At 47.0% G+C, this 13,624-nt stretch overlaps 1 protein-coding gene across 1 annotated transcript in view; it reads right to left on the reverse strand.

Annotated features, from left to right (window-relative positions):
* Positions 1 to 1,312: 1,312 nt before the first annotated feature.
* Positions 1,313 to 13,624, reverse strand: part of ptpa (protein phosphatase 2 phosphatase activator) — a gene marked incomplete at its 3' end in the record, with an annotated part of 29,982 nt that continues 17,670 nt past the window's right edge. The window contains exon 8 of the mRNA XM_078537682.1: positions 1,313 to 1,420. Coding sequence (XP_078393808.1) covers positions 1,313 to 1,420 — 108 coding nt within the window. The remainder of the gene's footprint in view (positions 1,421 to 13,624) is intronic.

Here is a 13,624-nt window from a genome sequence, read left to right on the forward strand (position 1 = left end):
GCCCCTCTCAGATGACACAATTTTGAAGAAGAGCAGGGTGTTATCCCCGGTATCCTGGCCAATATTTATCCCTCAACCAACATTATCTCAAACAGATTATGTGGTCATTACTGCATTGTTGTTTGTGGGATCTTGCTGAGCACAAACTGGTTGCTGTGTTTCCTACAATGCAATGGTGATTGCACTTCAAAAACTACTTCATTGGTTTAAATGCAACATCCTGACATTGTGAAAGGTGATGTATAAGTTGCTTCTTTAACTGTAATCGGGGACTTCAAAGTTTAATTGTGGTGACCTGTGGCCATTGTCTTCAATGTGCTTCACTCCATGAATAACAGTTTCACCACACTGCAGCACTTCATCATAGAAAACACCCAAGGACTTGAGTAACAATGGCGCCAAGATATACTCACTATATATATTTCTTCAATCATGGAATTTGGATAATCTGCCCCTTCCCCACACCCTCCCATTTTCTAACCTCCACCCACGCCTGTTGTAAGAAGCACAGATGCCAATTTGCCCACAGCAAGTTCCCACAAACAGCAATGTGATAACAAGCAGATAATCTGTTTTTCAGTGATGTCGGTTGTGGATTAAGTATTTGTCTCAGGACAGCGAGGAGAACTCCGGTGCTTCTTTGAACAGTGCCACGGGATCCTTAATGTTCACCTGAAATGGCAGACGGCACCTCGATTTAACATCTCATTGGAAAGACAGCACTCTGACAGTGGTGCTCCCTCAGTACTGGCACTGGGAGTGTCAACCCAGGATATACACTCGGGTCTCTGGAGTGGGGCTTAAACTCAGTTTCCTGACTCAAGAGGCAAGAGTGACATCCACTGAGCCACAGCTAACAGTGTCCTACAGTCTGCATCTCTCTCCACATTACCAGAGGCCGTGGCTTTCACTGGGCTGCAGTTCCATGGGTGCTGGCATCCCTGTGGTACCTCACCAGAGCGCCCATTCTCATGGTTGAACCTGGACGGTCAGTCTATTCGACTTGGGAGGGTATCACAGGTGAGCACAAACCAGTAAATGCAGGTTTGCTTTCCAGCAGGAATCTCTGGATGCTAATTAGGGGTAGGAATCCTTGCCAGAAACTGTGAAGCAAATCGTCCTGCTTTTATTAACACTGCCAGGATGAGTATGTGCTAACTCACTCCTGCTACAACTGGTACTCAGTGTCTTCAACAGACTGCTAGTCCCAAAGTACTGCACACAGGAGGAGCTTGTACACCAGGCACTAAACTTAACCACTGGGCTACGGAGGGTACTGGTTAGGGGTAATCGCGCTTTGAGTTGCACTCACCTCTGCCTTATACATTCGAATCAGTCCCTGGTTAACCTTAGACCATGCAGGGACAGCACTGATGTTCCACAGCTGGTTGGAGTGTTCCGCAAAAGGGCCAGTCTTCATCTGCAGAAACAAACAGTGGTTTGTGGCTTTACTCACTTCTACACAGAAACCCACGTGGTTGTCCGGTAATATAGAATTATATAGAATGTACAGCATAGGAACAGGCCAATCGGTCCAACCAGACCACGCCAGCAATTACGCTCCACTCAAATTTCCCTCCTTCCTCATCTAACTCCATCGGCAGAACTTTCCATTCCTTTCCCACTTGTAGGCTTATCTAGCCTCCCTTTACACGCACCTATACTATTTGCCACAACTAATTCCTGTGGTAGTGAGTTTAAAAACTGTGTTTTTGATTCCAGAGCCTAAATCGCTAGAAAATAATTGTGAACAAAAGTGGTCCCATCATTGGTCCTTATGGAGTGGACCCCACTCTTCTGCCACTGGCAGCAGTCTGTATGGATCGTTCAGGAAAGACGGAATAGGCAGGGGATCTTTTCTCTAGAAACGAGAAGGCTGAGCCTGATTGAGGTCTTTTAAATGATGAAAGATATGATGGGGTAGACAGAGAGAGGATGCTTCCACTTGCTGGAGAGGTCAGAACTAGGGGCCATCAATATAAGATAGTCACTAATAAATCCAACCGGGAATTCAAGAGAAACTTCTTTACCCAGGGAGTGGTGAGAATGTGGAACTCACCACCACAGGGAGTGGTTGAGGTCAATAGTACAGATACATTTAAGGGGAAGCTGGATAAACATGAGGGTGAAAGGAAAACAGAAATGTGCTGATGGGGTGAGATGAAGAGGGATGGGAGGAGGTTGATGTGGAGCATAAACACTGGCAAGGATCAGGTGGGCTGAATGGCCCATTTCTGTGATATAAATTCTATATCTAAACATTAATCTTGCAGTTGTCTAACACCTCACCCCTTAACTGTTTCCAGCTGAGTGAAGCTCCACCTTCCCAAGTCTCTCTTTATAACCTCATCACAGGTTACTACTAACCAGGGACTGATTCAAATGTATAAGGCAGAGGGGAGGGCAATTTAAAGCGGGGCTACCTCTACACTGCCAACTTCTCCAACCTTCCAACAATGGGTGCCCCTAAACTGTATACAATTCTCCAAACTGAGGCCTGATTAAGGCCTTATATAAGTTCAGCATTACTTCTGTGCTGTTGTAGGCTCTCTGTAGATACAAAGGGATTCCACTTGCCCTTTTCATGGTCTTATCTGCTGACAAAGAAACGGGTCTCCCCATCTCCTACACACATCACTGCCACTCCCTGGACAGAAGCATCTGCCGATATCAGGAAGGGCACTTCCTGAAGAGGCTGAGGTTGACCTTTGTTCTACCTCAATATTTAAACATTCCAGCCAATGAAGGGATGGGGGAAAACAGCTCAACCACAGAGAATTTGCTCACATGCTGCAGCCCTGCTCAGTATCGCAGTCAGATTAAGGCAAGCAAAAAAAAAGGAAAGGACGCACATTCTCATCCTTGTTTTCAAATCCTTCCGTTGTCTCACCCTCCCTATTTCTTAATCCTCTCCATCCCCACAAGCATCTTGAGATCTCTGCGCTCCTCCGATTCTAACCAATTCCTTTTAAAACCTTCCTCTGAAGGAGGTGGAGAGGGAGGAGAAGAAATGGTGACCTGGTTTCAACATTTACCTTATTGTAATCTATCGGGTCAACCCTTGCCTGCTTCACTCTAGTGTAACTGTGTCAACTTCTCAAGTCTAACTGATATGACCTCTCATGTCTACTGCACCTTTCCATTGGTTTTATACCTTACCTTTCTTTAATTCATTATTTATTGTAGTGGTATAGTGTTATTTTCACTGGACTAGTAATCCAGAGACCCATAGCAATGCTCTGAGGTACCCGGGTTTGAATCCCACCACAGCAGATGGTGGAATTTGAATTCAATAAAAAAATCTGGAATTAAAAGCCTAATGATGACTATGAAGCCATTGTCGATTGTTGTAAAAACCCACCTGGTTCACTAATGTCCTTTAGGGAAGGAAATCTGCCATCCTTACTTGGTCTGGCCTACATGTGACTCCAGACCCACAGCAATGTAGTTGACTCTTAAGTGCCCGTAGCCTACACCACAGACTGTAGCGGTTCAAAAAGGCGGCTCACCACCACCTTCTCAAGGGCAATTAGGGATGGGCAATAAATGCTGGCCTAGCCAGCAGCACCTACATCCAATGAATGAAAAAAATAATTTACTGGAGGTGGGCATCTTTGCAGCATTTATTGCCCATCCCTAATTGCCCTTGAGAAGGCAGTGGTGAGCTGTCTTCTTGAACTGCTGAAGTTCCTGTGGTGTAGGTACACCCACAGTGCTGTTAGGGAGTTCCAGGAATTTGACCCAGTGACAGCGAAGGAACGGCGATATAATTCCAAGTCAGGATGGTGAGTGGCTTGGAGGGGGACTTCCAGGTGGTGGTGTTCCCATGTGTCTGCTGCCCTTTTCCTTCTAGATGATAATGGCTGTGGATTTGGAAGGTGCTGCCTAAGGACCAGATATTCTGCCTTAGTGATGTTGAATAATGAGGAAACAAAGGTTGGCCAGGATACTTTGAATAGTGATGAAATACTTCACTCCCACCTAAGGCTGCAGATGGAGCCTTGCCTTAATGTCTCTTCTGAAAGTCTACAGGGCGACGGACCAAGAACTGGAAAGCGGGATTAGTCAGGATAGCTTTTTCTCAGCTGGCCGAATGGCTTCATTCTGTGTTTTATGTTTTTAAAGAAGGCACCTCCAACAGCGTAGTATTTCCTGCACTGGGACTGTCAGCCTAGATTTGGTGCTCAAATCTCCAGTGTGGGGTTTGAACCCACAACCTTCTGACTCAGACAAAACTGAGCCACGGCTGACACCTATGTGATTTGATGCAAGTCACAGAGGATATCGATCTCATCCTTTGACCCAGCACTGCTAGTCTGAGACTGCAAACAGAGTAAGAGTGACTGAGTTTGGAAGGATGTTCCTGGGCTCTGCTTTACACCCAATCTTCCCTAAACCCTGTTCCAGCGTGACTGAAAGCCAGACACTTATGAAAACTGCAAACCACTGGATCTATTTCTCATTTTGATTTAAAAAAAAAACAAATCAAAAAATTACAGGACTGGAGTAACAGACATCAGCTGAAGCAAAAAAAAACTCAGTGATTTATGTGTCCAGTCCTTCCTTCCAAGAAAAAATGAAAAGGAATAAAAGTCAGAATGAGAAAGTTAGACTGAGGAGTCAGAGCAGGCAATCTTTAACACGTTGTTGCAATAGTGAGCAGTAGTACATTTTCTTCTGCAGCCTTTCACATGAGAAAAATGGATTTCTTCAAAGCAAAGGGAAGCTATTTTGGGTTCACAGCAAACATCGAGGCTGGAGGAGGTCCTCAGGGAATCTGAGTCATAGCAGCCATCTTGGGTAGGAAATTACTCAGTGACTACTTTCAAGCTTCACAGTCCCCCCAGGGGAACTGACCCTTTTAAACTATTTCTCTAGCAGCTAAGGGGCCTCAAGCTTCCTTCTTCCTGTGCAAGCTTCCTCTGCCGTTTAACTGAAATCTGAGCTTGCTCGTCCTTCCTCCCACTTGCAAGCAAGCTGTAACTCTTTGTGTGCCAAGTCCAAGTCCTCACCACTCCACTCCTTTCCCCTACACCTGCACCACCCCCTGCCCAACACTCCTGGAACATTGTTAGGGTGCTACTGCTACATCATATACTAAAGGCTCCTTTCAATTAGGTGAGTTAGAGCACTTAAAACCTGTCTTTGAACATTGATGATGTTTACGTAGATCCTTGGTTAGACTATACTTGGAGCACTGAGCACACTTCTGTCTTTGTATTCCAAAATAGATATAGAAGTACTAGGGAAGGTGCAAAAAAGACTTTCAAGAATGATACCAGAATTGAGAGGTTCTAACGATCAGGAAAGGTTGAACAGGCTGGGCTCTTTTCTCTAGAACGAGAAGGCTGAGGGGGTGACCTGATAGAGGTTTTAAGATTATGAAGGGCCTCAACAGAATAGATGCAGAGAGTGGTGAGAATGTGAAACTTGCTACCACAGGGAGTAGTTTGAGGTGAATAGTATAGATACATTTAAAGGGAAACTGGATAAACACGTGAGAGAGAAAGGAATAGAAGGATTTGCTGATCGGACGAGATGAAGAGTGGTGGGAGGAGGCTTGCATGGGGATTAAACACTAGTATAGGCCAGTTGGGCTGAATGAATTTACAGCACAGAAACAAGCCAACGTAATTCATTACATCATCTTGATGGCTCTTTGATTCTAAGAGATTGTGATGGACCTTGGCCGGCAGCAGTCTTGCATGTGGGACAAAGCTTAAGTCAGTCAGTCATTACATCATCCAGAGCAATTAAACTGCAGCAAAAGCTAACATACAGTTGAGTTGGTTTCTCCCTTCCAATTAGCTTTACATTAGCTTGATTTTTTTATATTCATTCTGGGAGTGAAGGTGTCACTGCTTAGGTCAACATTTATTGCCCATCCCTAATTGCCCTTAAGAAGGTGGTGGTGAGCTGCCTTCTTGAACCGCTGCAGTCCATGTGGTGTAGGTACACCCACTGTGCTGTTAGGGAGGGAGTTCCAGGATTCTGACCCAGCGACAGTGAAGGAACAGCGATATATTTCCAAGTCAGGATGGTGAGCAGCTTGGAGGGGAACTTGCAGGTGGTGGTGTTGCCATTTATCTGCTGCCCTTGTCCTTCTAGATGGTAGTGGTCATGTGTTTGGAAGGTGCCGTCAAAAGAGCCTTGGAGTGCACCCTGCAGTGCATCTTGGCATGGCCAGAGAGTGGTGAGCCTGTGGAAATCGTTACCACAGAAAGTAGTTGAGACTAAAACATTGTATGTTTTCAAGAAGGAGTTAGATATAGCTCTTGGGGTGAAAGGGATCAAAGGATATGGGGAGAATGCGAGAGCAGGCTATTGAGTTGGATGATCAGCCACGATCATAATGAATGGTGGAGCAGGCTCGACAGGCCGAATGGCCTACTCCTGCTCCTAGTTTCTATGTTGTAGATGGTACACACTGCTGTCTCTGTGCATCAGTGGTGGAGGGAGTGAATGTTTATTGTGATGGATGGCATGTTGATCAAGTGGGCTGCTTTGTCCTGGATGGTGTTGAGATTCTCAATTGTTGTTGGAGCTACAGACATCCAGGCAAGTGGTGAGTATTCCATCACACTCCTGACTTGAGTCTTGTAGATGGTGGACAGCTCTTGTAGCCACAGTATTTATATGGCTAGTCCAGTTCAGTTTCTGATTAATGGTAACCCCCCAGGATGTTGATAGTAGGGGATTCAGTGATGGCAATGCTATTGAATGTCATGGAAAGACGGTTAGATTCTCTCTTGTTGGAGATGGTCATTGCCAGGCACTTGTGTGGCATGAATGTTATTTGCCACTTGTCAGGCCAAGCCTGAATATTGGCCAGGTCTTGTTACATATGGACATGGACTGCTTCAGTATCAGGAGTCACGAATGGTGCTGAACACTGTGCAATCATCAGCGAACATCCCCACTTTTGATCTCATGTTGGAGCAAAGTCATTGATGAAACAGCTGAAGATGGTTAGGCTGAGGACACTATCCCGAGGAACTCCTGCAACCATGCCCTGAGACTGAGACGATTGACCTCCAACAACCAAAACCATCTTCCTATGTCCTATGTATGACTCTAGCCAGCGGCATTTTCCCCAGTTCCCATGGACTCCACTTTTGCTAAGGTTCCTTGATGCCACACTCGGTCAAATGCTGCCTTGACGTCAAGGGCAGTAACTCTCACCTCACCTTGAGTTCAGGTCTTTTGTCCACATTTGGACCAAGACTGTAAAGAGGTCAGGAGCTGAGTGACCCTGGTGGAACCCAAACTGAGCATCAGTGAGCAGGTTATTGCTGAGTAACTGCTGCTTGATAATACTGTCCATGACACTTTCCATTACTTTGCTGATGATCGAGATTAGGCTGATGGGGCGGTAATTGGCCAGGTTGGATTTGTCCTGCTTTTTTTGTACAGGACACACCTGGGCAATTTTCCACATTGCCGGGTAGATACCAGTGTTGTAGCTGTACTGAAACAACTTGGCTAGGGGCACGGCAAGTTCTGGAGCACAAGTCTTCAGTACTATTGCCGGAATGTTGTCCTTTGCTGTATCCAGTGCTTTCAGCATTTCTTGAGATCACGTGGAGTGAATTGAGTTGGCTGAAGACTGGCATCTGTGATACTGGGGACCTCAGGAGCAGCCAAGAAGGATCATCCACTCGGCACTTCTGGCTGAGGATGGCTGCAGATGCTTCAGCCTTGTCTTTTGCACTGATGTGCTGGGCTCATCCATCATTGAGGATGGGGATATTTGTGGAGCCTCCTCCTCCAGTGAGATGTTTAATTGTCCACCACCACTCACGACTGGATGTGGCAGGACTGCAGAGCTTAGATCTGATCCGTTGGTTGTGGGATTGCTTAGCTCTGTCTATCACTTGCTGCTTATGCACACAAGTAATCCTGTGTTATAGCTTCACCAGTTTGGCACCTCATTTTAAGATATGCCTGGTGCTGCTCCTGGCATGCCCTCCTGCACTCTTCACTGAACCAGGGTTGATCCCCTGGCTTGATGGTAATGGTAGAGTGTAGGATATGACGCGCCATGAGGTTACAGATTGTGTTGTATACAAGTCTGCGGCTGCTGATGGCCCACAGCGTCTCATGGCTGCCCAGTTCTGAGTTGCTAGATATATTCAAAATCTGTCCCATTTAGCACGGTGGTAGTGCCATACAACATGATGGAGGGTATCCTCAATATGAAGGTGGGACTTCGTCTCCACAACGACTATGCGGTGGTCACTCCTACCGATGCTGTCATGGACAGATGCATCTGTGACAGGTAGATTGGTGAGGACAAGGTCAAGTAGGTTTTTCCCTCTTGTTGGTTGCCTCACCAGCTGCCGAGGACCTAGTATAGAGCATAGCCCTTTAGGGCTCAGCCAGCTTGGTCAGTAGCGGCTCTACCGAGTCACTCTTGGTGATGGACAAAATAGACAACCATAGTCACGGTTGTAATGTAGGAAACTCAGCAGCCAATTTAAGAACAGCCAAATCGCACAAGCAGTGATGTGATAATAGCCAGATAATCTGTTTTAGTGATTCTGGTTGAGGGATAAATATTGGCTAGGACACCGGGGAGAGCTCCCCAACTCTTCAAAAAAGAACCGTGGGATTTTTGTGGACAAGACATCATTTTAATGTTTCATTTTGAAAGATGGCACCTGCCAGCTCCCGCAGTACTGCTCCTCCGGCAGGGCAGCGCTCCCGCAGTACTGCCCCTCCGGCAGGGCAGCGCTCCCGCAGTACTGCCCCTCCGGCAGGGCAGCGCTCCCGCAGTACTGCTCCTCCGGCAGGGCAGCGCTCCCGCAGTACTGCCCCTCCGGCAGGGCAGCGCTCCCGCAGTACTGCCCCTCCGGCAGGGCAGCGCTCCCGCAGTACTGCCCCTCCGGCAGGGCAGCGCTCCCGCAGTACTGCCCCTCCGGCAGGGCAGCGCTCCCGCAGTACTGCCCCTCCGGCAGGGCAGCGCTCCCGCAGTACTGCCCCTCCGGCAGGGCAGCGCTCCCACAGTACTGCCCCTCCGGCAGGGCAGCGCTCCCGCAGTACTGCCCCTCCGGCAGGGCAGCGCTCCCGCAGTACTGCCCCTCCGGCAGGGCAGCGCTCCCGCAGTACTGCCCCTCCGGCAGGGCAGCGCTCCCGCAGTACTGCTCCTCCGGCAGGGCAGCGCTCCCGCAGTACTGCCCCTCCGGCAGGGCAGCGCTCCCGCAGTACTGCCCCTCCGGCAGGGCAGCGCTCCCGCAGTACTGCCCCTCCGGCAGGGCAGCGCTCCCGCAGTACTGCCCCTCCGGCAGGGCAGCGCTCCCGCAGTACTGCCCCTCCGGCAGGGTAGTGCTGCTTCATGACTGCATACTGGGAATATGGGCCTAGAGCTTGTACAGAAGTCTCTGTCCTGGGACTTTAACCCACAACCTTCTGAATCGGAGGCGAGAGTACTTGTGACTGAGCTCAGTTGACACTGCTCCCAACTTAGCAGCAATGTGTGGATGTGTACTTGATGCAGAAAATGACAGGCATCTTCGTGCTGGAGTAAGAGGGAAAAAATTCCAAAAATAAAAAAGGTTTAAAAAGAAATCTAGCATTTGTTCATAATCTTTCTGAGAAATGTGCAGAGTTTGAGGTTCTCAGCAGCCATCCTAAAGCTTACCATCAATAAGCCACAGTTTGAAAACTATTAAGTGACTTCATGTAATCGGACACAGGCCAGCAGGGATGCACTTTATACCAGCGAGATATAAAAACTGATCTACATCACCTCCGCTCACGAATACCCTGTGCAACGCCAAAGGAGTGCTGCATCATCAGAAGAGCCATCTTTTAAACAAAAGATTTGCCACCTGCTGCCAGAATCAGTTATGGCTCAGTAGGTAGCACATGTGCCTCTTAGTCAGATGGCTGTAGGTTTAAGTCACACTGCAGACCAACAATCTAGGCTGACACTCCCAGTGCAGTACTGAGAGACCACTGCACTGTTGAAAGTGCCAACTTTTGGATGAAATGTTAATTCGAAGACCCACCTTCCCTCTCAGGTAAGCATAAATGGGGAGCCAGTGGTGTAGTGGTAACGTCACTGGACTATTAATCCAGTTGTCAGGCTAATGAACTGGGGACACGATTCAAAGCCCACCACAGGCTTTTTTTTTTATCATTTAAAAACCCATCTGGTTCACTAATGTCCTTTAGGGAAGGAAATCTGCCATCCTTACCTGGCCGACATGTGGCTCCAAACGTGTTTGACTCTTAGTTGCTCTTAAGTGCCGGGCAACAAACATTGGCCTTGACAACGACACCCACATCCCATGAACAAATTTTTTAAGAAAGGACCCAACAGTCACCATTTGTAGAAGCAATTGAGAAACTGTCTTGGTATCCTGGGCCAATATCTATCTCTTGACCAATACCACAAAGGGAGATTATCCAGCCATTTATCTCATTGTTGTTTGGTGGGAGCTTGCTACAAGCAAATTGGCTGCTTGTTTCCCACATAATAACAGTGACGACACTTCATTGGCTGTAAAGTGCTTTAGTAGGCTGTAAGGTCGTGGACTGAGCTACAGAAATGAAAGGCAAGTTGGCAGGATAAAAGAAAGACTATCTCAACAAATGGACAATAGCCTCTTGGAGGACAAGGCTGTTTCCTATCACCATTGCTCTTCAACATCTACGTGGAAGCCACGATAAAAGAAGCACTTGAAGTCCAGAAAGGTGTTAAAGCAGGAGGTCAAAATGATGAAGGGAGTGAGATTTACAGACGACTAGACCCTATTGGGTAGCACAGCAGAAGATCTACAGATACTAATGGATAGAATGAATAAAGTGGCGAAAACTGACAGAATGAAAATTAATATAAAAAAAGACAAAAGATTGGAAGAAGTAATGGTGGGAAAGCAGAGGTCGATTTAATGGTCAATGGCTGGAGCAGGTATCACAAGTTAAGTGACTAGGAAGCATTCTGTCAGAAGATGGTCACTGCCAGAAAGAAATCAGAGCTAGAATATCAAAGGCAAATAATTCATTCTCCAAATATAAAGAATAGCTCAGCATAGGAATGAGTAGAGATCGTAAGAAAAGAATGTCAGGACTGTGATTTGGAGTAAAAACAGAAAATGCTGGAGAATCTCAGGTCTGGCAACATCTGTGGAGAGAGAAACAGAGTCAACGTTTCGAGTTTGTATGACTCTTCTTCACGGCTGTGATTAGGAGTGTCTTGTTGTATGGGACCAATACATGGACCCTTAAGAAAAGCGGACATCCAAAGACTAGAAAGTTGTGAGATGTGGTTCTGAAGAAAGATGGAGTGAACATGGGAGCGACGAAGAAGTTCTCGGGGTGTTGGAGGGGGAAAGATCGTTAGTGAAGATCATCAAGAAAAGAGAATATGGCCAATCCAATCATGTTATAAGTCATGAGAACTTGCTGAAGGAGGTGATTGAATAAAGACTAGAGGAATGTGGACCAAGAGGAAGAAAGAGAACGATGATGTTAGACAGCTTGAAATTGAAATTGGGAGACTCCTACGGGCAACTGAAGAGAAAAGTGCAAGCCTGCAAAGTGTGGAGAAATGAGCAGAGAACTTGCCCTTGGGCAGATTATGACTACTCTACTTGGAGGGCAATGGATCTTGTCTGACCCCATCGCAGCTTGAGCCAGTGTGTCAGGAGTTGTAGGGAAACAATTTCTTTAACTCCTGATTTTCACCAAGATCCTTTGCAGGAAGTGCACACTCAGAAAATAGCCTACAAACTGATCTGAAAGACGGAACAAGTTGAGGCTCTTTCTAGAAAAGAGAAGACAGAGGGGTGACTTAATGGAAGTCTTTAAAATTATGAAGGGGTTTGATAGGGTAGACACAGACAAGGTGCTTCCATTTGTGTGGGAGATGAATACTGGGGGCCATCAATATAAGATGGTCACTATTAAATCCGATAGGGAATTCAGGAAAAACTTCTTTACCCAGAGAGCGGTCAGAATGTGAACCTTGCTACAGAGAGTGGTTCAGGTGAATAGCTTAGATGTATTTCAGGGGAAGCTTGAAAAGCACATAAGGCAGAAAGGAATAGAAAGATACGCTGTGAGGGTGAGGTGAAGAAGGCTGGGAGGAGGCTTGTATGGACTTGACTGCCTTGTTCCTCTGCTGTAAATTGGAAGTAATCCAGTGGACTTTAAAAGCTGCAGAAACAGCCTGCATTGTAAAACCAGAGTGTCTGACTGGAAAGCAGTTAGTCAGGAGGTAGTTAAAACGCAGCACACTCAACAAACAGGTCACACACATGATCAATCCTGGAGCAATATCTGCTGTGCTCACCACTGACCTTGGATAAGTCATAAATGAATGGGCAGTGTCATTTTAACAGGGAATTACAGAACAACATATTTAAATTTAAGATTTACACTCAAGTGTATGTTGATCCACAAGTAAATATTAGTTCTACCCTGTGTTTCATTCCAGAGTTCCCTATCTCGGTAGTGCTGTTAAGGGAAGGAGGCTGCAGTGCAATCACAGACATGCCACTGTCATTGGAATTGTGCTTTGACCGTGGTTAATCACAATGGTTGGTTCAGGTGCTACTTCTGGATCCTCCTGGATGAGTGCAGCTCCAACAACACTCCAGAAACTTGACACAATCCAGGACAATGCAACCCGCTTGTGTGACACCCCACCCACAAACATTCACTCCCTCCACCACCAATGCACAGTAGCAGCAGTGCGTACCATCTACAAGATGCACTGCAGGAATTCACCAAAGCTCCTTCGACAGCACCTTCCAAACCCGCGAACACTACCATCTGGAAGGACAAGGGCAGCAGATAAATGGGAACACCTGGAAGTTCCTCTCCAAGCCACTCACCATCCTGACTTGGAAATATATCGCTGTTCCTTTACTGTCGCTAGGTCAAAATCCTAGGACTCCCTTCCTAACAGCACTGTGAGTGTACCTACACCTCAGGGACTGCAGCAGTTCAAGGTGGCAGCTCACCACCATCTTCTCAAGGGCAATTAGGGAGGGGCAATAAATGCTGGCCAGTGATGCCCACATCCTGTAAATGAATTTTTTTAAAAAACTGGCATTTGGGCTGCTGGTCTAGCTTATGGGCAGATCAAGGGTATTGGACGATTGTGAGGGATGGGTGCTGGTATCCTAGACAATGTTGCTCAGCTGTGGATGAGTGGGAACAGGAAGCTCCTGCATGCTGGCTGTAGGGGGTGAGGGTATTGGGGCGACAGTATAGTGCTTGGGATTCCCGGGGATAAGCAGGTCAACTGCCCTTGTCTTTCCAGGTGGTAGAGGTCGCAGGTTTGGAAGATGCTTTCAAAGCAGCCTTGGTGAGTTGCTGCAGTGCATCCTGTACATAGGACACACTGCGGCCACTGTGCGTCGGTGGTGGAGGGAGTGAATGTTGAAGTTGGTGGATGGGGTCCCAATCAAGCGAGCTGCTTGTCGAGCTTCTTGAGTGCTGTTGGAGCTGCACTCCATCCAGGCAAGTGGAGAGTATTCCATCACACTCCTGACTTGTGCCTTTACAGACAATGAAATACTTTTTGAAGTGCAGTCACTGTTGCAATGTAGGAAATGTGGCTACCAGTTTGCACACAGTAAGATCCCACAAAACCCAATAGGATCAGGGCCAG

Source organism: Cetorhinus maximus, unplaced genomic scaffold, assembly GCF_964194155.1.
Source record: "Cetorhinus maximus unplaced genomic scaffold, sCetMax3.hap1.1 HAP1_SCAFFOLD_2801, whole genome shotgun sequence".
NCBI lineage: Eukaryota > Metazoa > Chordata > Chondrichthyes > Lamniformes > Cetorhinidae > Cetorhinus > Cetorhinus maximus.